This window comes from Siphateles boraxobius, unplaced genomic scaffold, assembly GCF_051911475.1.
Source record: "Siphateles boraxobius isolate OS27281-9 unplaced genomic scaffold, OSU_SipBor_1 66, whole genome shotgun sequence".
Classification (NCBI taxonomy): Eukaryota; Metazoa; Chordata; class Actinopteri; order Cypriniformes; family Leuciscidae; genus Siphateles; species Siphateles boraxobius.
The window spans coordinates 29,117,131-29,144,616 of NW_027509193.1; the positions used below are offsets into that span (position 1 = coordinate 29,117,131).

The window sequence follows — 27,486 nt, forward strand, 5'->3', positions numbered from 1 at the left end:
TTACAGTGCTTGAGAAAAGTTCAAAACAAAGCTAAGCAAATAAAATGATTCAAAATAACCATTTCGACTCCTTATTTGAGGGTAGACCTCTAATACAGGTCTGTTTTTTAATCATAATTCAACCGCCAACTTACATTAGGGAGATAATGTTATGAATACAAATGATTCTTCAAATAAATGCATTCTTTAAAATAAAAAAAACATTAAAATAAAAGTGCATACACAAAACATACAAATAAATTAACAAAAAGCATTTGACAGTCTCATGCAAACAAACATTTACATGGTTTATTATTATTTTCCTCTTATGGTTGACCTAGACTGACATTTGTATAATAAAATGATGACAGCCCAGTTATAAGCCCACCAAAGTGGGTACCAGTTCGTGAACAATAGATATAAACTGCTCTGGGCCGAGATAAATCATTCCAGTGTGTAAACCAAGAGCAAGCATATCATGTCATAAGACTGATACAGCTTCATAATAATGATAAAGCCATCCGTCCTATTCAAACGCTTGATAAGACCAAGTCATAGCACTTCAGCATTGAAAATATCCCATATACAATAAGACTTGGAGAGGGTAATAGCACTTCAGCAAATTGACAAATTAAGACATGGAATGACATGAAAGACAAAATTAATGTATTGTTTAGTGTATCAGCATTGCAAGTGACGCAGGAATTGTGTGAACTGAATGAATGCTGATGATAAAAGGTCAATATTAGATACGACACTCCCTACAAACTACATGTGAAAGCATGACCAGAACACATTGCGCCAGCGAAATGTGAAGAAAAAATACAAATATATAAAAAAATAAATTCATCACATGGAAACAGGGAGGTCATAACCTGAAGAATAGCTTATTAATTAAAATAACAGTATTAATAATAATAAAAAAGATAGTGTATAAAATAAAAAAAGCATGAAAATGAAATGCCAATTGCAAATATTTGAATACATATGGTTAAAGCTAATTTATGCTCTATTACATTATGAAATCAAAAGTTCGACAAGTGTGCAAAAAAGCAATAAAAAAACGGAAAATTCATGCTGTTTTCGTTTTCAAAAAAGCAGACATTGATAACCAGACTCGTCTTGTTTAGCAACAGTCACTTGCATAGTTAAGTGCATGCGTCAATGTAATCATGCAATACTGCTTTGTACAAATACTTGTCAGTGAACACATACTATGGGTCTGTCGCAAAAAAAAAAGCGTGCTACACATTAGGTTGATTGCTAAAGTATCTATTTTAAGATATAGTGTGCTAAAACGGAAGGGTTTTTGAGACCGAAAAGCAGCATGAAAATGAGAACGGTTCCACAGTGCCGTCAGCACCACTTGGATTAATGTTTTAATTACAGGGCAGCAACCTGAACATTGGCCGACGTAATGACACCATTATGCTAATGTAACAATAATGACTTGTTTAACCTTATATTTCTCCTGTCATATATAACATTCTGAATTAGTCCAAATGAACTTGTCTGAGCTTACTCGAGATGGAAATATATTTATGCCGTTGACAAGTATGCAAAATAAACAGGCCTTTCTGCAGAGCCATTTCAACTGGGTATTGAATCACAAACTCTTGGCACAAAAAAAAAAAAAGAAACCCCATTATCGTGGTGGGGCATTACAATCCTGAAAATTATTTTGATTTACATTGATTAAATGTTTTTTTTTTAATCACTATTGCATATGCACAGTATTTATCTTTTAAATATTTTTTCTCGAAAACACCAACATTCCCGAATAGAGAATGTCAATATATCTGTTCTCCTACAAAGTGTTGAAAACTATTGCACTGGTTGTCCACAGATACATATGGAAATAAAAAACTTTGCAGGGTTCAACTCCAGCTCACTCAAGCCCAAATGAAAACTACTCGCATATATCGGCATTGGATTTGGCGGGCATGAAATGGTTCAAGTATGATTATGTGGCTTTCAAAATTTCATTATAAAAACAAAGATATACAAAACAATTTCATGCAGGGCTTACACTGCCTCCATTAATATTCAGATAAAGAGATCACACAGCATTTTGCTGGAATAAACTAAATAGATTGAGTTTAAAGATTGTCCTCCACTAATTTACCAATTGAAAGATCACATTCACACAGCGACAATTCAGCTATCGGCACATTTCTAAGGGCAGTAATGCTACTTGAACACTTGTAACTGCTCTTGTGTATAAAAGGATAGAGTTGGGGTAGGAGAGCAGCTTTTGAGAGGTACCAATGAGATTGTTCACTGCTGAACCATAGTAAGTCTACAGCTTCAGATTCGGCCAGGTTTCATGATGTTACTCTTTTCGATCGCATACTGTATCAGTGCCAGGGGAACACTGGACTGTAAATAGCACCAAGTGTAGATGTGGAGTGAATTGGTATAGTACTCCAAGGAATAACGCAAGAATCTAATTTCATCATAAGTGACTTGTCCAAAGAAAAAGGAATGGTACCAAGATAAAAAGTATTGTACATATTGTCCATTACATCTAAGCAATATTTGAGGGAGAAAAAGTATATACAAAGTGCTAAGTTAAAACATTCCTATTCAGAGTCATGAACAGTAGTAGATTCATTTACCATACCTTGCCAGAGGCAACGATTTGGTTCCATGGCAGGATAGAAAGGCGCTTTCTGATAATTTACATATTTTCTTTGAGAAAAGTAAAATACAGGTATATACTATATACTTTATATTCTTCTTAGGCACATCAAAAAATAGCTGCATTACAGAAAATAATGGAACTGCTATTGAAATTTCATTGAGGCGTCTGTGTTGGCCGTGCAGAGGATTGCATGCTGGAAGAAAGTTTTCTAGAGGATGCCACCTTTTCAAGAGGCCTTTTCCCATTGATGGGAGACTGAAGACTAGTCTCAGAATTGGAAGACTTGGACTTGCCTACTGGTAAGAGAGAGCGCTTGATAGGAGTGGAGGTCTTCAAGGTCTCTTTCTCATCAGTAGCAGCCTTGCTGGAGCGTGGCTCCGGAGAGACCTGTTGGGAAGAGTTTCCCGAGCCTTCACCCTCCTCAGCATTGAGTTTGTTCTGGCTGCAGGACTTGGCACTCCTCTCGACAGCCTTCTTGGCGAGAATCGTGGTCTTGCCCAGATCGGCCGACCGCCGAGTCTCTTTCTGCCGAAGCGCGCTCTTGAAAAACGAGAGTCCCTTGTCCTCGGATTTGCTGCTGCGGCGGAGGTCTCTTGAGGAGACGCTTGGGGAGCGCAGGCTGGTGACTGAGGAACTACTGCTGGAGCTTCTCACTGGCCTCCTCTCAGGCCGGCTTCCTTCAACAGTTCTAGGTTGGGATGTCCGTGGGGGGCCACCGACTCTTGACTTCTCTGCAAGGGGACTGGTGTGGGCCAAGTCCTTGCTGGAGCCTCTCTCCACCAGCTTCTTCTTGCCAGACACAGAGTTTCTCTCAGCCACCGAGGAGCTCTTCTTGGATGTGGGCGATGGAGAGGCGGAGGATTGGGGCGTGGAAGCAAGGGACAGCTTCCCCTTTGTGCCTCCTGACACTGGAGACTCCTGTGGCTGCAGGGACTCTTTCCTTCTGGAGGGCGTTCCTGAAGGTGTACCCTTGGTACTCTTGGGAGAATCACTCTTCTCTTTTAGATTGGTCACTTTGGTGCCCTTTGCTTGAGGGTTGGAAGACACTTGGGAGGATGGAGATTTCGTTACAGAAGAGGTGCTCTGGCGCTTCTTGGAGGGCTTCTCTTGGTCTCCCTTGGTCTTGGTGGAGCTCTTCTTGGAGGACCCTTCTGCTTTCTTCTCCGACCCAGAGCTCTTATGCTTCTGCTCTTTGGAGCGCACTCCGAGAGTGTTCTGGTCCACAGCATTAATCTGGTTGTTGTTGTCAATGGGCTCTCCTTTAGAGCTCTTCCTGTCAGCCTGGGTTGGAGCTCTACAATAGGCCTCGTCTAGGATCATTTTCCCATTGCTGTCATCACTACCATTACCCTCCATCATGGCCAGCGGGGCCTTACTGCTGGGCTGACGTTCATGTCTGCTGTAGCCACCGAAGCAAGACGTGGACACTTTGTCATCACAAGCTTCTCCTATCCTCTCTAGAGGAGGAGAGGAGCGCGAGTCCAAAGAGAATCGAGAGGGCGAATTGGACCTCATTTGTAGTTTTGCTGACAGAGACCAGGAAGGTTTCATCCCGTTTTCACTGAAAGCCAGAGGACTGGTAACCGATGATCTAGAGGACAAGCTCTGCCGTTGAATGCTTCTCACGAAGGGCCGCGTTGAAAATCCTCCTTAACAAAAAGGACAGAGAGATTTAAACTAATGTGCTGGTAACAGACCGAATGAAAAGAGCATTGGCATGCAGTTTTGTCTTAACTGAGCAAGGCGGGAGATCCTGTGTTAGTAAGCGCTAAAGCTACAAGAGAGAGAAGACATAATAAAGAAAGGCAAGAGTAAAACACTGGCACAATACACAGAATAAGAGGACACAAGGAAGATGAGGGCAAAATATGGTACTACTTGGCTTCTAAAGATTTATTAAAGACACAGGAAAGATAAACATCCATGTTAAGAGGCATGTTCCTCACCATCGTCTTCACTGCGATCACCGGGAAACTCCACTGACTCTGCCAATGAGATCAGAGATGTGCGTCTTGAGGAGGCTCCAGAGGCCAGGCTGGGCGGCCTGCTGCCTGGAAGCCGGTTGACCCAGTGTTCACATAAAGATGAGCTGGTGGAGCCTGAGATCACATCCAGGAGTTACACAAATCCAAAAACAAGAATCTTCATTTAGAGGGCCATTTTTTCCTCTGTTGTAAAATATTATTCCCCCCCCCACGAAAAACATGTTATTCAAAATTTCTTTACCAATAAAAAAAAAAAGTTGTATGTTTTCTGTTCACTCTCTGACTCGTAGAATTAAATGGGCTGTTTTGATACTGTACTTTTCATATGTTGTGATGGGCTAACCTATTGACTAATCATTGTGGCCATCAGGGTTGTTGAATACTGAAATGGATAGTTGTTGGTCACATGACAGTTACTGCCATACAGCGTGTGATGTTTTTTCCCCCCAAACCAGTTTAGGTTTAGGGGTTAGTAGGGCTTGGCGGTATGACCGTATATATCATGACCACAGAATAAAGTATCTATCGTTAGAGATTTTAATATATAGTTTATTTCGCAGTATGTAAATATATCCATGTAGCACAGTACTAATTAAAGTTATTTACAGATAAGAGTAATAAAGAAACATGCATGAATGAGAAAATAAAGAGGGGAAGGCGTTGATGTTGATCGCAATAAGCTGGGAAAAAGAACTCAATGTGGTTGGTGCTAGCGCTGACAGACATACAGCTGAAGGATGTGCACAAAAAGCTGTCTCTCTCAGACAGCATGCGGTCGCAAAATCAGTTCTCTTTTGCGTCTTATTGTGGATGAATGGTCAGATAGATGCACAATAATGTCAAAATGCCCGTCATGTGGAATATTCCCGTAAACATAGTTTTTTATGTTTTTTATGTCTTAAATTAACAAACAAGTTGGGTGAAATCCAAATGTATGTCAGTAAATAAGATCCGTGCATTCTTTCTTAAAGGGACAGCAGCATAGTAAACTGTGCTGTTTAAAAAAAAAAAAGTATGTCATATATTTTAATAATTTCAATTTTGGGGTCCCACGAAGTGCAAATATAACTGAGAAAACCATGATAGAATTTTCATTTTTGGGAGAATTTTTCTCTGTAATGTGCTCATGGCTCCGATGTCAATATTATGATGATTTTGAATGACCCAACTACGTCTCCATAAATGAGCTGGAGGCCCTTCAATGCAAAATATATGTCTAGACAGTAAATCAAACTCTTAATATTTTTAATTGTTTAATTCTCCAGAACAGAATCTCTAAAAAGGCTCATCAAAACTGTCATACTAATATGACGCAGTTTCATTGGGCTGGAAAAAGAGGACCACTTGGATGATCACATGCCAGCACCTTCACAAGCCTTCTACATGAACAAGACAAATGAGTCCGCAAACTGTGTCAACCCAAAACTTAACAAGGAACAGGAGTCACCTGCAACGGAGCTGTTTGCCGACCAGGAGGGAATAGTTGTCCTCCTTTGATAGAACAAAATGTATGCAGTCAGCTGACAGACATCCTCATCAGCTATAGGCTGAACCTCACTGTCATCAAAGCAATACCACTGCCCATCAATGGAGTTCTTACAGTACGCTGTTAAGAGTAAAAACAGGGAATGAAATATCAAATCCACCAATCAAGCAGTTAATACAATACTATTTTGAATACTACACTGAAGTTCCTAGTTCTCTTTAAGGTGTTACCTGTGTAATGCCCTCCATGCATGTTTCCGTGGTGGTTACACACAGCATAGAGGTCATAAAGGTAGTCGTCTGGGTTTCGGCCAAGTCCGTAAGGTCGTCTCCATGGTGACCAGTGTGAGGGTAAGCTCCAGCTGCTCTGGCTTCTCTTCACCACATGGGGTGCCATATCCATGCCAATCAAAGGAAATCTCACCATGTTTTGCATCTTAACCCTCCTATCCCCTTCCTTGAAAACACAAGGCCCACATATTAGTAAGTAGGCAGTCATTTAGCACACACATTTATCCAAAGGTATTGATTAGGAATGCTAACACATATCTCTCCTGGTAGATATTTATGATAACCAATGGATCGCTCCCTAGTGGTGTATGAATATTTAAGTACTACTCTAGTCTAAACTTTAACCAGAGGCCACTCTAACACACATTTGCACTGCATGTTGGGAGCACCATTTGTGCAGGTGATGTGATTTGCTTAGTATAGCACCTGTCTAAACCTCTTGAGATGCAAAATGAGAACATCAGGCAGGGTCCACAGGCTGAGTTTGATCCGACCCTGTTGCAGCTGCCTGCAATGAGGGCAGCGCCAGGCATCGTCTGGGGCCAACTGGAAGGCATACAGGAAGCAGACATAAACAAAATCAGTCAGAGGGGTTTTACATTTTACAAATCTGGCTGTTTCTTCATTTTCCTTAAAGCACAGCCAGTTCCAAACCCTTTCATAATTGCCCGCGGCCAGCTCTAGCTAACCACAGTGTATATTTATACGCTATGTGGACCCATTCCAGGGTTACAGATGTGTTTGCAAAAAAACTAGTAATTTTAAAACAGCACTGACAGCAGAAATAGAGAAACCTTGACGTGTCCACAAGGCAGCTCTAGAGAAGTGGAAATTAAAGGAGTGTGATAACTTTTAAAAAGACAGTTCACCCAACAATCAAAATTTGTCATCATTTACTCACCCTCATATCAATCAAAAAAAAAATTCCGTGAACACAAAAGGAAAGTTTTAGCAGAATGTCCGAGCTGCTCTTTTCAAAACGATGAAAGTGGATGGGAGCAGTCAAGCTCCAAAAAAGACAAAAGCATCATAAACTGCCTCTTGTGACAGGAAGAGACAGAAACCTAGGGTGTGTTCACAATTGGCAGGTATGGTTCAGTTAAAATTAATTCTGGTGTGTTTGGTTCATTAGTGTGCACCAAACAAGCGCTTCCAAACGAACTTTGATGCGGTTGGACTGAAAATGAACACATGGACCAAAGACATCTTAAACCAAAAAAACAGGGCATGATGTCACAAGATGCAACCCTAAAAAGGACAGAATGCTCAAGCACACCTTATTGTTCTCGTCATAGGCGCTTCGTTGGCCATTACTGTTCGGTACAGGCATCAGAGCCGCCATCTCCTTGTAGCAGATCTTCAGTTGGTGTGCAACGGAGGAATTCCTGGTGCTGTTTTGAATCCTTTACACATTTTATAAACTCTTCACAAGTTCTCAGGTAGTAAAAAATACTGTCATATGTATGCACATACAAGTGCATAATATACATCATACAAGCCAAACTACAAGTGTGAACACGCCCTCAAGTGGCTATTCACTGAAAATCTCACTCGACAGCCTTGGTTCTCCTTAGTTAGTTAGAGTAGTTTGGTTTAGTTTATTTCTCCTTTAGAGTTCCACAGAATAAAGTAAGTCATACAGGTTTGGAAGACATGATGTTGAGTACATAATGACAGAATTTTTACTTTAGTGTGACCTATCCCTTGAGTGTGCACTAAGCCAGACTTTTACCTGCTCCTCTTTGGTGTAGAGCTGGAAGCACTGAGCGAGGGTGCAGGCCTGCGGCTGATGGTGCTGCTCTCTGTGCAGATACACACTCTCAGCATCAGGGATGTACTCTTCCTCAGTGTGTCCAAACAAACTGCGGGAATCAGAACAAACACTGAGACAAATCTCTAACCAGACCAGTCAAGCATGACTTCCTATCCTTAACTTCAACATATTGGCCTCTGCAAGATATTTTTCCTGTAGTCTGCCCGTGTTGAAGAAAAAAAAAAGGTAAAAAACGAGCGCAAATTTAAAAGTCATTGCAATACCCACATATTGATAGTGGCTCCCTGATGCCTGCAAATTATATACAATATTCCCCCCTCTTCACCAATTCAGAAACCCCCTGCAGTTCCCTCACGAACCTCCAGGGGTCACGAACCCTTATCTATTTTAATGACTCATTAATTTTAAAGTGTGGTTGGGGGTACACTTTATAAAAACTACAGAATAGTATTAATTATGGCTTGGTTTACTTACTATTCCTTGGTCTCTTTGTCCCACTCCACTACAATTTTAACATGAGGAGGTCCTCCTGGTCCACAGGATTTGTATGCTCTACAAAGGAGAGATGGAGGAAACAGGATTTATCAAATTAGTGATATAGTGATAGAGATTACGTAACCAATAAAATTTGATGTTCTTTAGCACAACAAAATTTTGATTATTTGAAATGCTATTACATCTATAATGTACAAGATATTACGGGTGCGTGTTATAAATATTAAGAACATGTTCAATAGTTCAAACGGACAGTAGAGTTTCTGATGAAGTGCTTCAAAGGCAGTCGTTACATGCTAAAGCAATGAGTGCTAGCTTTGCCACTCAAGTGCCTGTCCAAGACAAACATCCCCAAGTCAGGGATCACTACAATAGTAGTGAAAATAATTTTGTATGCTTGGCTGAACTATCCTTTAAACAGATGTTCCAGTATCCAAAATGAAGTAGCCTCTTTTATTTTGTTTTATTACATTTGTTTAATCTAATAATCACCCTGCCTGCAACACTAAAGCAGTTAGAAACTTTTAATCTATGCTCATTAAAACATCTAATGTGATGTCTTTGGAGGTTTGTGTAGTTAATGGCGCTTTAATACAAGTACTGAGTATTTGCTGGCTGCACATGTAGCCAGCGGAAAACCTGTTTATATGCACAAATGGTAAAACAATGTACATGTCTTTTAAACCAGTGAGTGGGACACCTGGAATTTAAGTTCACACAACACAGTGGCAATGCATAACAAACCTTTCCACGGTGGGGTGACATAGTGGCTGCTCCTCTTGTGGCAAAAGATATGTGATTCCAACCACTCCGACCACACGCAGACTAAAAGGTCCAACCTAAAATAATCAATCCACTTTATTAGTGCAAGTTGTATGCAAGACAAAATGTATTTGTACTGATCCCACTAGACTAACATTAATTGAAACAAATAAATAGCTCTATTTCAACACCAGCAAGAGTATGACTGACCTGAATGTAAACCCCTGGCCTTAGTAGGTGACGCATTTTCTCAAGAATTTCTTTCTGTAAGACATCCCATGTCACACTGCGCTCTAGATACAGTACGAATGGAAGACCAAACCTGCAACAAACAGATTTTCCACTTACCGTCTTATATTGTCTGGAGGTTTTTGCATACGTTTTAAGATATTCTCTACGCAAGATGTTGTGTCAAATATGGAAACTCAACTGATGTGTTAGCATGAGGGAAAGACAATAATCAGGGTGTTTGACTGTTTTCGGCTGCTGCTTTTACCTCCGTCCTTGATGGCCAGTGCAGGCTCTGTTACAGATCAGCAGAATCATTTTCTCACATCCAGTGTTTTTGTTGGGTGATGCTGGATTCATTGCACCCTGCATGAAAGATGGTGTTCTGCTGGTCTCTGCTCCGTATTTCAAATTGTTCTGATTCAAATTTGCAAGGAGGCTTCCTGGAAATCGTTAAAAATGTTACTTACATCGTTTAAAACAAAAGAGACAGAACTAGTAAGAGGAGATCTAAGCTAAGTTAGTTCCTATGTTTTCAAAGACAAAGGACTATCTTTAGTTTATTATTACTTATGTTTCAATAAAGGCTGATTGGTTATGATTAGGATTATTTGACATGACTATACAGTTTTTCTTAAGCCCAAAGTATTCTTCGGTTTTTACGTGTACACTAGGGTATGCGTACAGCATGAGTGACAAGAATATTGTCATCACCACGGCCCGATTTTTCTATCCGCACATACTCCGTATGCTCAGCTCACATAATAGCCATGAATTACTTTTTACACCAATTAGTTGGTCCAAAATAACGAACTAACTTTCGACTGTTAAATAACACTGGCCTGGCCCGTTTTTACTGTTGAAAAAGAAACAGATAAAACCATAAACTCTTGGAGATGCAACAACTAAACGACAACGTTGAAGAGTGATTGTGTAAAGGGGTTAAGAGATACACAAAAAAGTAATAAAGACATTTTCATCAGTAATAACTTTGGAGAGAAATAGCACGGATCAACACTGGATAAAAATGAAATGTTCCAGTAAGCATGCATTAACCAGCTATGTTCGCGCTTGCTACGAAACGGAGAATATTTTGAATACGTCTTTGGCTGTAGGCCTACACTAAGTGTTTGCGTCAAAACTGACGTATACTTTGGGCTTTAACCAAAGTGCAATGCATGAAAAAGTACCTCTTTTAGAGCGAATGTTTTCTAATCTAAAAGTCTCAGGAGTTTCAAAAGCAAAGACTGAGTCACTTTCTTGAATGATATCAAGATCGTCGTCATCGTCACAAAAGGAGCGGTGGAAACCGTCGTAATACATTTCAGTCAGGACAAACTGCACAGACATAAGGCAAACAAACAGGAAACGGCTTTGGTTGATGACATTATATGGGAAGACGAACACACAAACAGCAATTACTGTAACCCTCCATCAGTGCCCACACCTCAATATTAATGGAGAATCAGTATTGTATTCAGGGAAACAGTAAAGATCTTTAAACCAAGACTTGAATGATGCAAAATAACACGTCGGTACTTTGCAAAAAACCTGTGGAAACTGCACCTGGTCTGGTGGGATCTTGGTCTCACGTGATACGGCCTCTCTCAGTCTGGACACAGTGCTGTTGAGTGGTACGGCCACACCAATCCTCATGCAGTGAGAGTACTTGCCTTGATAAACCACGGTTACATACAGAGGCCTGAGGAATGTCAAGTGATGAAACAAATTAATCCAAAGCAACTTTTGATGCACAGAGACAGCAACCCTAGAGCAAAGCAGGGCACAATAATGAAAGTTCATGGATCGCACCATGAAAAGTTCAAACCTACAGCCTTTTGGTTGCCAACCCAGATCTTTAACCATCAGTCCACATCACCACCTAACTAGGGATGCATGACATATTGGTCACCATATCGGTATTGGCCTATATATACAGGTCCTTCTCAAAAAATTAGCATATTGTGATAAAGTTCATTATTTTCCATAATGTAATGATAAAAATTAAACTTTCATATATTTTAGATTCATTGCACACCAACTGAAATATTTCAGGTCTTTTATTGTTTTAATACTGATGATTTTGGCATACAGCTCATGAAAACCCAAAATTCCTGTCTTAAAAAATTAGCATATCATGAAAAGGGTCTCTAAACGAGCTATTAACCTGTTAACCTTCAAGGCCACTTTTGAAAAATCCCCAGAAATGGCATACCCAAACTTAAACAGATACAGTTCATGAACCCTTTGCACTAAAAGCACAAGTATGATCTCATTTGAAAGCTGACACCTAGTAGTTTATTGTAAATGTAGAAATAATTATTGTCATAATGAAAAAAAAATGTTTAAATAGCTTCAAAGTTTTGTAAAGTTATTAGAAATTTACTTTTATGAAACATCTTCATAAAAATAAAATTGAAGTTGGCCCAGGAGGAATCTAGAAATGCACTGCAGCTAAAGCCATATGTGTGACCATTTTATATTTAAAATCTGAAAATGATAAGTCTAAAACTCTGTATTTAGTTAAATGTTTTTCAAGATCATGTCAAATTACTTTATTTTGATTAGACTCTAAAATGCAAACTGATGTTTAGTCATCTTCTGAGTCATCTATTCAGTCTATTGTCTCTATTATTTTGTGGTGCAAACGAGCCCCATTCAGTGTGAGTCTCTCCCTGCACACATTTACACCTCTCCAGACTGGTTATGGCTCTAAATATGCATTTCTTTTGTCTGCATTATAGCTACTAACGACTGGCTATTCACAGGCTATTCATAGGGTTTCAAACCCTAATTTCTTTTATCAAAGTTCTCACTAAATATTTGAAACTGGTATCAAATGCACTGAAACATTTCAGTAAGCATTCCTATTTAGAAAAAAATCATAAAACAATAACTGCTGGTGGCAGCTGGCAGGTGCACCTGGGCTAGCTAGCATGTTAGCTTAGCACACCATCAATACACGACCATTTATGAGATTAAAACCATGTTTGTGCTCCAAACTTACTTTATAACGCAAGTCGAGTGTTTTAAATAATCTTCTGTGATCTAATTTGGCTTCAGATAAAAAAAAATCCGACAGAAAATGTATTATTTATAGTGTTCTGCACGATGATGAAATCTATATCGATTAGCATTACATTATAAATATAATCTATTATTATGAAATACCTGGCATGGCTTGAAGAACACAGGTAACTCAAATATCATTGCAATCATGTTTATTGTCTTCAAAAAATCTTTATCTGCATGTTACAGCGATCTCTGTCAGCTACTTTCTGTATCAGTGACGTCCTGGAATGTCACATGACTATGGGTCTTCTTCGTGATCCATATATGGACTGTTATTGTGCATATAGCGCCCTCAGGCTATTGGTATGAATTGAAAACACAGCACATCTCAGTAAGAAGCGATCATAATGATTACATCGACGCATTTGGGTATAAATTCAACAAATATTATTCCTGTCTATAGAAATATGATGTGAATCTATGAGAATATATCAATATTTCTCCAAGTCTGCACATTTTTGAGCTAAAGCCCTGAGGGACGATGTTTTGTGAATCGCTGTCATGACGACAGCACGGAGTGTTTTTATGAATGGACCAGCTGACGCTCATAATTCATATTAAAGGTATCGACTCATTTTTCCATTTCATAACTCCTGACACAAATTAAGACATAACTGTCACTATAAGTTTCTCAGAATACAATAGTGGTCAAATACTGAATCTTGAGTATTATATCTTTTTAATGATGTATAGTTTGTCAAGGTATAACATTAAATCTGATAGTAAATTTGAACTAAATAAAAAAAAAACCGCTTCAGTGCGCCGACGCTCTGGAAACGGTTAACAGGTTAACCTAATCATCTGAATCAACTAACTAACTCTAAACATCTGCAAAAGATTCCTGAGGCTTTTAAAAACTCCCAGCCTGTTTCATTACTCAAAACCGCAATCATGGGTAAGACTGCCGACCTGACTGCTGTCCAGAAGGCCATCATTGACACCCTCAAGCAAGAGGGTAAGACACAGAAAGAAATTTCTGAACAAATAGGCTGTTCCCAGAGTGCTGTATCAAGGCACCTCAGTGGGAAGTCTGTGGGGAGGAAAAAGTGTGGCAAAAAACGCTGCACAACGAGAAGAGGTGACCGGACCCTGAGGAAGATTGTGGAGAAGGACCGATTCCAGACCTTGGGGGACCTGCGGAAGCAGTGGACTGAGTCTGGAGTAGAAATATCCAGAGCCACCGTGCACAGGTGTGTGCAGGAAATGGGCTACAGGTGCTGCATTCCCCAGGTCAAGCCACTTTTGAACCAGAAACAGCGGCAGAAGCGCCTGACCTGGGCTACAGAGAAGCAGCACTGGACTGTTGCTCAGTTTTGCATGTCATTCGGAAATCAAGGTGCCAGAGTCTGGAGGAAGACTGGGGAGAAGGAAATGCCAAAATGCCTGAAGTCCAGTGTCAAGTACCCACAGTCAGTGATGGTCTGGGGTGCCATGTCAGCTGCTGGTGTTGGTCCACTGTGTTTTATCAAGGGCAGGGTCAATGCAGCTAGCTATCAGGAGATTTTGGAGCACTTCATGCTTCCATCTGCTGAAAAGCTTTATGGAGATGAAGATTTCATTTTTCAGCACGACCTGGCACCTGCTCACAGTGCCAAAACCACTGGTAAATGGTTTACTGACCATGGTATTACTGTGCTCAATTGGCCTGCCAACTCTCCTGACCTGAACCCCATAGAGAATCTGTGGGATATTGTGAAGAGAAAGTTGAGAGACGCAAGACCCAACACTCTGGATGAGCTTAAGGCCGCTATCGAAGCATCCTGGGCCTCCATAACACCTCAGCAGTGCCACAGGCTGATTGCCTCCATGCCACGCCGCATTGAAGCAGTCTTTTCTGCAAAAGGATTCCCGACCAACTATTGACTATTGAGTGCATAACTGAACATAATTATTTGAAGGTTGACTTTTATTTTTGTATTAAAAACACCTCTTTTATTGGTCGGATGAAATATGCTAATTTTTTGAGACAGGAATTTTGGGTTTTCATGAGCTGTATGCCAAAATCATCAGTATTAAAACAATAAAAGACCTGAAATATTTCAGTTGGTGTGCAATGAATCTAAAATATATGAAAGTTTAATTTTTATCATTACATTATGGAAAATAATGAACTTTATCACAATATGCTAATTTTTTGAAAAGGACCTGTATGTTCATTTTTAATGTTATCGTTATCAGCCCGATGAGAAAATGTGGCCGATATATTGAAGCTGATAAATAATGGATTATTTCCTTCAGCTGAGGCACTTCAGATGTCCACCGTTTCCCACGATGGTTTTGAATTGCTTGAAATATTATTTAAATCATTTCAAAAAGGAAACTAAAGTCAAGTGCAGCGCAAGTCCTAAAGGCTACATAAAATTAAAATGAGAACATTATAATTGTGCGCTGGAGACATGGCTTTTAATGTTGAGACTTTTTTAATCGGGCTCTCAAAAGTTATTTAAAAAGTTGGATTTAGATTTATCGGTCAATATATTGGTTATCGGCTTTCAAATATAAAGAATTATCGGTATCGGGCTTTTTTTTTTTTTATATTGGTGCATCCCTACACCTAACCAAAAACTCAAAGGGTCTGTTCTCCTACAAATGAAAATTCTGCAATCCTTTACTCACCGTATGTTGTTTAAAACCCATAAAACTTCCATTCATTTTCCAAACGCAAATGAAGATATTTTAATGAACCTCAGAGATTTATGTCCCTCCACTGAAAGCCCACACAACCAAAACTCTCAATGCTGCAAAATGTTCCAGAAGACACCATAAAGTAATCCATAGGAATCACTTCACATGCACCAACGAACTTCACTGGTTACTGCGCGCCTAAGCAAACATGTTTCAGTTTACCATATTTGATGAGCTCTATGTATGTGGGTTGATCATTGTTAATAATGTAAATAAAAGCCTAAAACCTTAAATCTGTTCATCACATAAAACAGAGATGGGCAAACGTGGTCCCTGAAGGGCCAGTGTCCAGCAGAGTTTAGCTCCAACCCTAATCAAACACACCTGAACAATCTAAACAATTTCTTCAGGATTACTAGAAGGCTACAGGTAGGTTTGTGTTATCATGGATGGAGTTAAACTCTATCAGGGATGGGCAATTTCGGTTCTGAAGGGCCACTGTCCTACAAAGCAATTGTGTCTCTTTAGAAGACTTGGATTAAACTGCTTGATACATATGGATATTGTTTACGATGTCTTTATGAACTTTTTGAAGCTTTAAAGTTTTGGTGGAATGGACATTCAATAGAGGGACAGAAATCTCTAATCTCTAAAGATAATTGAAAGTCTTATGAGTTTGGAACGACATGATTGCGAGTGAATGATGACAGAATTAGCATTTTTGGGTGAACTATAATGCTATTATTATATTCTTACCTGAAAGCATCTTCTAGAATTTAATTTAAATGAGGGTTTAGATTAAAAAAAACATTCAAAAAAAAAAAACATTAATTTAAAATCCAAGCAGATACACCGTAAGGCACTACTTGCGGTCTTTTTTTATTGCATTCAGCTGTCTGTAAAGACTGAAAACATTAAGCATTGCTTTAATGAAGCTTGATCACCTCTCCAAAATGCATTAGGAAGCAAACTCGTCTCTAAAGAGGAAATGCAGTGTGCAGTGGCCCCAGAAGGTAAACACTTACTGGCTAAATCAACAACTCTTCATTAATATCTTCCCACGTGAAGTGGCATATCAAGGAAGGGTAGGGAATAAATGACCTATGAAATAATACACAGAGATAACAGCAATTGCGAAGCATGGATAAACAGAATTAAGGAGAGTGCAAATGAAATCTACTCCCACAGACTGTGGCGACCAGGGCAACTATAAGTCAGTGCTTAAGTTGCACATCGTTGAACTTCAAGAAAGAATTTCCTCTTTCTCGGGATCGGTCATTCTTCATGCTGGCAGAGCATAAGCTCTAAATCTACTCTCTCTCTCAGCACTAATGTTTTTCAGAGTGGAGAGACGCCGACAGTGCAGAAAGCTACTGTGGGTGGACGGGTCAAAATACCCCCGATTCCTCTTTATGATGTAGAACTTCTTGGATTAGGGATGATATGAAATCACCGGCAGGGTTTTACAAACAAATGATGTGGAAGTGAATCCTGCCCAGCTATTCTACTCTCCTTGGGACTATTATTCACTGATTCATCATCTCTGATGTACTATGAGAGGCAGGTGGACTGTAAATCACTGTCTGTCTTCTAATAGTACGCCTTCTTTAATCATTAATGCGTACTAAAAAATTCAGCAACTTAAAAATGCCTCTGGATTAAATCAAGTGCTCTCCTTGATCAACCACTTCACTGGCCTCTTAAAAATAGCATCACAGCACCTCAGGAGAGAAGCAGGACTGGATAATAATTGGAAGGGAAAAGTATATTTTTAGCACCTAAATCAAAGAGAAAATAGCAACTTCAGAACTTTTGTATTTTATGAAGGAATATTTTGAGTAAAAGGAATTTAAGCACTATCAAAAAAACAGACATCTATGTCATATCTGTGGTATGCTGTCAGTTTCTACTGAAAATTTGTTGAACCAATTGGTTTAACACTGATTGCTAACCGCCACAACTGGAAAAAGAGCAGCAGAAGAAGAGACGATCTATGCACCAACCCAAAACAACAGTTCAGATGGCACGCAAGGGCTTGCTAGAAGCCTTTATGCTTTCGATACATTTTTGTGATGCTTTTTTTCTGTTGCACCAAACTCATATCGAACCGTGACCCCAAAATCGAGGTATGTAACCAACTGCAACTGTATATATGTATAGTTATATATATATATATATATATATAACTATTTGACATGGAACAAACTTCAAGTCCTTTAATAAAAATATAAGATTCACGCCTCTGTTTTTTAAACCCTCCACTTCACTTGCTCCAAAAACTTCCATTGTAAGGTTTATTACAATGGAATTTTTTTAAAAGTATGCATAGGAGCAAGGATGCATAAATGTGACAAAATATTTCTATTTTAAATAAATGCTGTTATTTTTAACTTTATATTCTTTTTTATAATATACTTTATATTATGAACTAGGGAAAAACTGTATCACAGTTCCCACACAAATATTAAGCAGCACAACTGTTTTCAGCATTGATGATAAATAAATGTTTCTTAAGCAGCAAATCCGCATATTAGAATGATTTCTGGAGGATCATGTGACACTGACAACTGGAGCAATTGATCACAGGTATAAATTTGATTCTAACATGTTAAAATAGAAAAAAGTTATTTTTTAAAACTTTATTGTTACGGTTTTTACTGTATTTTTAAAGTAAATAATTGCAGCTTTGGTGAGCATAACATAATTCTTTCAAAAACATCTATTAATCGGTCGTTTATCCATCTATACAGATTAATCAAACCAACAACAACAACGTTTCATTGTTGGTGAGGACATAACGTGGGCTGTGACACTGTTTAACCCCAAAGTTTAACCCCACCCCAAAGTTTCCAGAGTTAAATGAAGCCATTAGTTGTATCTGAATGTAAACTGAAAGTCGATTGCAGACTAAATGAACATCATTACAGCAGTCAGGAAATCGAACGCTCAATCTAAACTTCTGAGATGTCCGAAAATATTTCTTCATATTCATCCTACCCCCGATGATCAGTCACATCATTAATAAAGACATGACAGGTCAATCTGCCTTTATGTCCTCACTACAAATGAAGCATGTTGCCGTCATCAAAAAAACAGAGCAAGGAAATTAAATCAGGGTCTGTCTGACATCAGTACTTACCGTGAGTGAGGTAATGGAATCGGGAGGGAGATGCAAAGAAAAGGATCGAAAGTGTTGCTCTGTTTCTGACAGTGGGGACAGGTAAGAGAGGATCTGGAATCAACAAGCGTCACAGTGAGTGATTTCAACCTAGACAAATATTTAAATACAGTCGACAGACCGACATGAATGCTCATACCTGTACTGAGCTTGAAACAGCTCTTGGACAAATGAGCCGGCTGATAGAGGAGGTGAGGGTCCCTCTAATGCTCCATCATCTTCCTCAATAGGTGGCTATAGTGACAAACATGAGAATGTTCACAATACTAATACCAGTAACTCATCGAAAACCTTCAGATGACACACAGCTCATTTCTCTGTCTCTGCAAGTTACCGAAACCACGCAGTGTGTTGTGCAGCGCAGAGCGGCTCTCTCGCGCTGTATGACGTGACTAACTACTTGTCCAGTTGCGTACACACAGGACGGGTTTTTAGAGAATGTTTGTACGGTTTTGGTTATAGAATGCGGTTTACTTATCACTCCCGTAAATAAACATACTATGTGCGAAAGAAATAACGTATTAAGAACTAGAATGCAACCGTATTCTGCTGCTGTGTGAACGTGGCCAATATAATAATTCATATAAAACTTGTGAACATGATCAGATCACCACAAGGAATGCGTCAAAGGAAAATCTCCACATTTTCTTAAAACTAATTTTTACTGGACAGTACATGTCCTTTAGGACGCTGCACATAAACAACCATTCTACACTGTAAACCCTAACACTCAAAATAATTAATTGGTTTGAGTAGGACAAACTTAAATTAAACTAATTAGTTCAATCAAATGAACTGAGTATTTACCACTTTCTTTTTCTTTCAAGGTCACAGAAATTATATATTTTAAGTAAACTGAACTGTTTCATTGTTTTGAGTTTTATGAAATTATTTCTTTTAATTTGACAATCTTAAGTTTAACTGAAACGCCTGTGGTGTCTATTTCCCACCATGCTTTGCCGATGGCACTTGAAAGGGAGAGTAAATGCTAAAATTAAGTGTAATATAATGTTTTTTTTTTGTGCAAGTGAGGAATTTAGTAGTAAAATAATGTTTTATTATGCTAATTTAGAAGAATTTATGTTAATGTTGGTTTTAGGATAGTTACCATCATGGTGACAAGTGGTGCATGCGGTTTGATTTGAGAGCAAATAAAACCTTTAATGTGCTGCACTCATACTGCAAGTGCTACTGCATAACAAACCTTTGTTAACATTAACAAATTATTATGTTAGCAAACTAGCATGTTAAAGCTAGCTAAATTTATACTGATTAAAGTGTTCGCATTGAGATTACATGAAAGTTTTAAGTTAAATGTATGAATTAGTGTACTCAAACATTTCAAGTTAAGTACAATTAAAGTGTATAAGTACAAAATAAAAATCTGCCAATTCTGCTTAAACTTTGAAAATGAGGCAACTGATTGCCTTACATTTTTCGAGTTTTGCCAACTTATTTGGGTTTACAGTTAAAGGCTTTGGGTCAGTAAGATGTTTTTTTGTTTTTTTAAAGAAATTAACAGGCTACTTCTATTCAGCAAGAACACACCAAATTAATCAAAAATGCCAGTTAAGACATTTATAATGATGCAAAAGATTTCTGTTTCAAATAAATGCTGTTCTTTTGAACTTTCTATTCATCAGAATCCTGGAGAAATACTATCACGGTTTCCACAAAAATATTAAGTAGCTCAACCGTTTTCAGCACTGATGATAATAATAAATATTTCTTGAGCATCAAATCACTCAGCACATTAGAACAATTTCTGAAAGGATCATGCGACACTGAAGACTGGAGTAATTATGATGAAGATTCAGCTTTGCATCACAGGAATAAATTACATTTTAAAATATATCACAATAGAAACAAGTTATTTGAAGTTTGTAATAATTCTTCACAATATACAAGTTTTTACTGTATTTTGATCAAATAAATGCAGCCCTAGTGAGCATAAGAGCGCTTTAAAACCATCCAAAACACTGCTCTGCTTTACTTCCACTGTACGTATGCTACTGAAACTTTGTAAAGAACAATATGAGGGATGAGTTAAAATTATTTTATATGGTAAATCAAAAAATAAGCCACAAAAAAATGCTGTCAACTGAGCTTGACCTGTACTGACCCAAGAACATTCCTTAAAAATCCAGAATTAACATGTTTGACCAGAAAACGTAATATCTACTCAATCTAAGCGCACAGAAGGACTGTTGTCAAACCTTAAGAGTAAAGGTGCATGCATACGATTATGCCACACCATAAAGGAAGAACTTGAGTAAACAAATAAACCCCCAAGACAGTGTATGTGATTGATAATCTAAGAGACTGACATTCATTTATAAATGTATGATTCCAGCTAAGCATCTGACTCTCCAGGACAGTGCCTCTGACTCAGTCAGCCAGGACACTGCCAGCCTCCTGCTCCTTGGCACAAACTCTTAGAAACCACAACGTACATCTAAATCAATCAGACAAGCTGAATGACCTCATGCGAGGATGCAAGTGGCTGACCCTGACCAGGACACCACAGGCTGTAAAAAGAAACCAAACGAGCCCTCCTCCAAACAGGCCGTAGGATGTGACTTAATGTCCCATGTATTTGATATATAATGTAGAATTTAGCTCTTTTAACTCCTAGCTGTCATTCCAGGGCAGAATGGCCCTATAAATGCAGCCACGTTTGGCTCTTCTCCTGTTCTGCCATTTAAACGATTGAAATCTCAAGCTTTTATGGACCTGCCAAAACAGTCCCTCTTCTGTGCAACCTTTGTAAACAGCAAAAGTGGTTAACGGTCTCCAAATTCAGCTGACCTTAAGAGGAGAAAACAACAACATCCTTAGACCAAGTAGCTTTTCCCACCAGCAAACCATTAAGTCATTTCACTAAGACACCAGCAATACCTTTATAGAGGCTATGATGTTAGGGTGCACAAGCTGGTTGAGGTCTTCATGGACACGGTCCAGTAGCCAGAGAAGGAACTCCTGGGCGTCGTGCTGTGCATTTCCCCGGTACTGCATGGCACTCTTGGACACAGCATTCTACCAAAACACACACAGTGTTAATCAAGTTTGGAACAAGGCGGCATGCATGTTTCTGATCTCGAAGAGCAAGAACAGATATGGAACAGTTTCAGTCAGTTTTGACAACTGAGCTTTTTAGGGGTTTACTTAGTGTTTTTAACCCTATAAAGCCTATACTGTATCATATTTGATACATGAATTTCTAAGGTCTCTAAATGATCTCAACATGATCTCAAAGCTTGGCTGAAAAACCTTGTGTACACAATCTACTTCATGTTCATGCCTTCTGTCGTCTGATTGATCGATTTGTTTTGTTTTTTAAGAAAAGCCCTTTTAGTATAGGCCTAATTGTACAAATGTCCACCTTAGGGTTGTGGTCTTTTTGCTGTAAAATATTTAATGGGTTTTATAAAGTAAACGTTAGAATAACTTATATTGTTATTAATATTTCAAGATGAACACTTACAGGACTGAAGCGACTTAGGCTTGATTGATTATCCATAAACAAAAAAAAATTGTGCATATCAAATAAGATGCATCAGTCTTTTGAGGAATGTTTATTTGTACTGTTCATCTCAGTCATCATTGTATTGCATTGCATTATGTTTTGTTCCTCAATTAAAGAGCTTTGATCATATAACTGAGCATTTTATATCTTAAGACATATTGGGATAAACTTATATTTATATGCATTTTATGCAAGTAGTCTGCTATAATGTAACAAAGATCTCACTAATTTACATTATTGGACCTAGAATTTCCTCTTACTTTTTGGGCATTTAAATAACATCTGCACCAAATTGTATATATTTGCTTAGTTTAGTTGTCCTCTGAATAGGATTGGGGTGTTTTTTTTTTCCCTCTAGCATGAGCTACAAAACATGGGCCACAAAAGCCTGGTGTTTTAAACATCACACACAAACTTTTTTCATGACTGTCTTGCTTATTATATTTGTAAAGTGTGATATGAGAAACTATTTACACCAGGCTAATCTTTGAAGCTGACAAGAAACCAACCAAGTCTGATTGTAAAGATAATCACTGAGTGTTCAAACACCTACAAGCATGCTGATTGGCTAACAAACACGGGCCACAGTTAAATAAATAAAAAAGTGGTTTACAGATATTAATGAGAAGTTAAACATTTCCATTAATCACTTCTTTTGAACACTTTCTTTCTGAGAATAAGAACAAGTTCAAAACTAACTCACTCATATAATCAGTTCTCTGCAAATAACGAAACATGTTAAATTCTCAGCTTATTGATTTATTGAAAGTTATTGACTTAAAAACGCTCAAACTGATTTAGTCCAATTCATGAATGACTTGTTTGAACCATTTTTTTCTTTTTTTAAGTTGGCATGAACCAGAAGTTGCGATACTCTTTTCTTCCCTATTGCGACATATATCAGAGTGAAATGCTTCTCAAACAAGAAAAAAAATGCTTGATTTTGCACATCGGGAATTGATTGTATAGTTGTGGTTTGCTATTGCTGTGATCTTATGTGAGTGAATGGTTGTCCCGCCCTTACGCCAGTAAACACTTCATCAGAGGCCCAGTCCCAAATGGAACCCTAAGCCCGCACGATCTTCCTCTGAGTCCACACTTTCGTGACGTAACGCCGCTTTGACTGTCGGGTAGAAGTCTGCCACGGAGCTTAAGGGGTCTGCAAAAGTGCGCATCGGACGAAGTATACTTTGGGCTTAAGTCTACAAGACTGCAAGTGCACATGAAGTGTGGCATTTCAGGGCTAGAGAAGAAAAGTCGGTCCAAAAGGGAGGGGAAGGTATTTTGATTAAAGATTACGGTTTCACTTTTTTTGATGGTCCCTTTAACACATTCTGTTGACTGTAAGTAATACTGCACCTACAGTGTTAATAGAGTATAAGTAGACTGGTAGGGTTAAGATAATAAGTTGCCATGTAGTTGCAAACTAAGTTACTTATAGTCAGAATGTCTGTTGGCACTGGCAGACCATCAACATCAAATGTTGGCAGATATTATGCTACTAATACTCTGAGTTAGTTGACAAGTAGTTGCAAAGTTACTTGAAGTCAACAGAATGTTCAAAATTGACCATCAAAATAAAGTTTTACCAAGATTACAGTGCACATTAATTATAAATAATAATTATAATTAGTAGACTGGTAGGGTTAAGACATGCCATGTAGTTGTAATAGTTGTAAAGTTACTTATAGTCAGTAGAATGTCGGTTGGGGACCATCAAAATAAAAAGTAGGCAGATATTAAGCAGACAGTCTACTAATACTCTGTGTTATTTGACATGTAGTTGCAAAGTTAATTACAGTCAACAAAATGTTCAAAATTGACCATCACAATAAAGTTTTACCAAGATTTCAGTGCACGTGAATTAAAAATAATAATAATCATGTGCAGGGAGGGATTAATCATTTATAATAGCCTAATTACGGCAAAATAACTTAATTTTGATTTTCAAGGTGACATGATTCATTGAAAAGATCCGACTTCCACAGAGCTATCAAAGAGACGAGTGTCATTTTATGAGGGGTTAAAGCAGATATGTAAAATATTCCCAGGTGTGTGTGAACGACGTGGTCGTGATAATCCTTCGCGTGAACTTACTTTGAAGTCTCGACTGTGCTGCGGCGTGTACTCAAAAGTCCACAGGGCTCGGACCAACCCCGACAGTTGCTCGGTCACCTCTCCTTTGTCCTGACCGCCCTTCCTCTGCACGACCCCGTTAGTCTTCGGTTTCTCCTCATCGTCCGTCTGATCGCCTCGATACTGCTCCAGCGCCAGATACTCCGCAAACAGCTCCGTGTTGCTCAGGCACTGCAGAATAGCGTTCATGAAACACGTATTGCCGTGGTTTTTCAACCCGGACACTCCGGGGATTTTATCACCGGACAGAAACCCCCCGCAGTCGCTCTCGTCCGACGCGACGGACCCCTTGCCTTCTTTCTTGAAGGCTGTGAACCCCCCATCGTCCTTATCGCCCACGGGCGCGTGCAGCTCCGAGCTGAAGTGCGAGAGTGTGGACAGAGTCTTCAGGACTCTGCTCATGAAACTCCCCACGGAGCGCACCGAGCCCCGGCGGAACAGCTTCTTGCTGAAGCCGGACTTCTTCTCTTTACCCGAAGCTTTGCTGGACATGCTTGAAAGTGTTTAGGGCATCCCCTCTCTCCGTGATAATCGAGTGCAAACGCTGGCTGCTTATTTAGAGCATAAAATCGACTCCAGATCTGACATGTTAACTTACTTCTCAAAGGGCTAGCTAGCTGGAGGCAGTGCCTCTATTATCCAAGTGTTTGCTTCAGTGACACAACCCGAATTTGCCTTGAGAAGATGCATTGTGAAGCGCTCACGCCTGCCACTTTTTCAGATATTAAAAACCTGTTATGTCAAGTTGGCAGTAACCTAACAGCCGGTTATTAACTTGCAGCTGGTTGTCAGCCATCTACTCGCTCCGCATGTATAACACACTGTATTATATGTTCACTGGCTCCCCGGTATTACTCGCTACTAAACAAACCGTTTAGGTTTGCACGCTGCCTATAATCCAGTGAAGTGATTTCTACTGGCTAACACAGTGGCTAGCTAGGCCTGCCAAGGCTAGCCGTTTGCCAGGTCAATGAACGACGGGCAAAAGTTAATTTCTACCGGAGATTCTGTCAAGCATCAGCATCAAATGCGCTTGACTGCCGTGCGTGATCAAACGCTGTAGACAAGCAGATCACTGTCATAATACAGGACAGTGGTTAGCTCGCGCTGCTACTGCGCTAGCCTCTGCCGCTTCTTCATGCATAATTGAACGATGCACTGCAACTCCACCCAGGCAATGACGCTCTGCTCCGATAGGTAAATATGCGAAGACGAGATACTTTAGCTTGTTTTTAATTGTCTATTTAGATTTGAAGTCCATCCGTCGCAGCGACCGCTTTCCAACGCGAGCCCGATGCTACAGGACAGCAGCAGCAGATGCGCGCGACCGAGCCAGAGTTCGGCGTGCACCTCAAATCCGTAGCGTTTTCGCGTGTCCTCGTTGACTCATCGGTTTTCTTTTAGCCCGTGCAGTTTGAAGAAGATTCCGATAGTGATAATGGTGTGTTGGTGGGCCGTGTCGTCCTCGAGAGCTTTTCTAAAATCACTGACACTGCAGGGCGGCGGTGCGCCGTGACGTCACAGCCCAGCAGCAGTCTCGTTCAGGTAGTTTCTGGTAGCTATGATGGATAAGGGGTGTCCTCAACCTCGAACGAGTCATAGTACTTTATTTTTCACTATCAGACTTTATTCTTCTTTATCAAAGAAACTTTTTGAGAAAAATGTAATGTTAAACTTTGTCAACAGCAAAGATTCAGGAGTAGAAGAGGATGAGGACACAAAGCGAGGGTCTGAGGGTTTCTGAGGGTCTGTCGGTTACAGTTAAGAGGGCACAGAAACCTGTTGTAGATTAATCTAAAAATATAGTTGTTACATGACCCACCGTTAACTAAACAAAACACAACTCAGGTTCATTAAATAGAAAAAAAATCATCAAGGTTTATTTTTGGCTTACACAAAAAGTATATCACACACACAAGGATGCTTTCAGCACAAACTACCCGAACAGAAGGAGCCTCTAAACCACCCAGCAAAATAAGAATCAACGCAATCAGAAATATGTATAAACAAGAGCACCTTCTCCAATACCCGTAACTGTAACTTTGGACTCATAACTTTGATCTCTCAGCTGCCTCCTAGACTCCAGCCGCCGCCTCACATGATCATAGGCCCCTTCCAATAACTCCTGGTGCTCTTTCACCCATTCTTCCACAGAACTTTGTCCTACCTCTTCCGCCTCAGCACCCAATACAAAATCAATAGGCAACCGAGGCTCTCGCCCGAACATCAGGTAATATGGAGACCTACCAGTTGACTGATGAACTGTAGTATTATAGGCATAAACTAACTGGGAAAGGTACCGTGGCCAACGCCTCTTCTGGTCAGGGGGTAAAGTATGCAACAGATCATGCAGTGTACGGTTAAACCGTTCACACTGACCGTTGCCCTGTGGATGATATGGTGTTGTACGACTTTTTAGAATATTATAAACCTTACAGAGCTGCTGTATCAGAGTACTTTCGAAACTCCTGCCCTGATCTGAATGTATCCTATTAGGGGGGCCAAACAAATTGCTTCACCAACACATCAGCTACAGTGCTAGCTCGCTGGTCCTTTGTGGGAATAGCCTGAGTATATTTGGAGAAAACATCTGTTAATACCAATATATTTTCTCTACCATCTGATGCTTTATACTAGGCTAACCACACCCCCTTGATTCACAACTTTACTCCCTTGATGTCACCCGCTACATAGTCAAACAGCATTTCAGCGCAAATAAATGTCATGCTTTGGGAAGCAGCCTACTTCGTGGTTTTGCATAGACAGTATGGAGTATTTTTAGAGAAATCTTCACAATTGTTTATTTATGAAAAGTACTGGAAGCTATTTATACTGAAACATTATGCTCTTGTTCATCCTCAGTCATTCTATCCATCGTTCTATCTATCTCTGTCTCATTCATTCTATCTGTCTATCTATTGCTCACAACCATTGTCTGTATGTCTATCGATGTCGTCATTAATTTTATCTATATCCATCCATCCGTCTGTCATTCATTCTGTCTGTCAATGTATTTATCTGTCTGTCATTAATTATCAATCTATCATTTATTTTATCTATCTATTGCTCACAACCATTATCTCTCTATGTCGTCATTCATTATCTATCTATCTATCTATCTATCTATCTATCTATCTATCTATCTATCTATCTATCTATCTATCTATCTCTCTGTCTGTCATTAATTTAATCTGTCATTTATTTTATCTATCTATCTATCTATTACAAAGTAAATGCATTTGTTAAAAACGAAGGTATTTAGTAATAACATGTAAGTTGATGTTGATATTTGATTAATGTAAATAT

At 39.2% G+C, this 27,486-nt stretch overlaps 1 protein-coding gene across 2 annotated transcripts; it reads right to left on the reverse strand.

Moving 5' to 3' along the window:
- Nucleotides 1–74: 74 nt before the first annotated feature.
- On the reverse strand, nucleotides 75–25,717 carry usp31 (ubiquitin specific peptidase 31). Of its 2 annotated transcripts, XM_077213404.1 has the most exons (17): nucleotides 24,142–25,681; nucleotides 21,417–21,554; nucleotides 18,658–18,752; nucleotides 18,480–18,572; nucleotides 11,210–11,345; nucleotides 10,834–10,981; nucleotides 9,912–10,086; nucleotides 9,626–9,737; nucleotides 9,398–9,492; nucleotides 8,633–8,710; nucleotides 8,117–8,246; nucleotides 6,811–6,930; nucleotides 6,325–6,550; nucleotides 6,056–6,214; nucleotides 4,570–4,722; nucleotides 4,359–4,397; nucleotides 75–4,272 (listed from the first exon to the last, which is right to left on the reverse strand). In XM_077213404.1, exons 1-17 carry the CDS (start codon nucleotides 24,670–24,672, stop codon nucleotides 2,777–2,779), a joined length of 3,924 nt encoding a protein of 1,307 aa, XP_077069519.1. In that variant the 5' UTR covers nucleotides 24,673–25,681; the 3' UTR covers nucleotides 75–2,776. The 2 variants fall into 2 exon arrangements, with proteins under 2 accessions (XP_077069519.1, XP_077069520.1); XM_077213405.1 differs by lacking the exon at nucleotides 4,359–4,397 and having other exon boundaries at nucleotides 24,142–25,717.
- Between the last annotated feature and the right edge of the window lie 1,769 nt (nucleotides 25,718–27,486).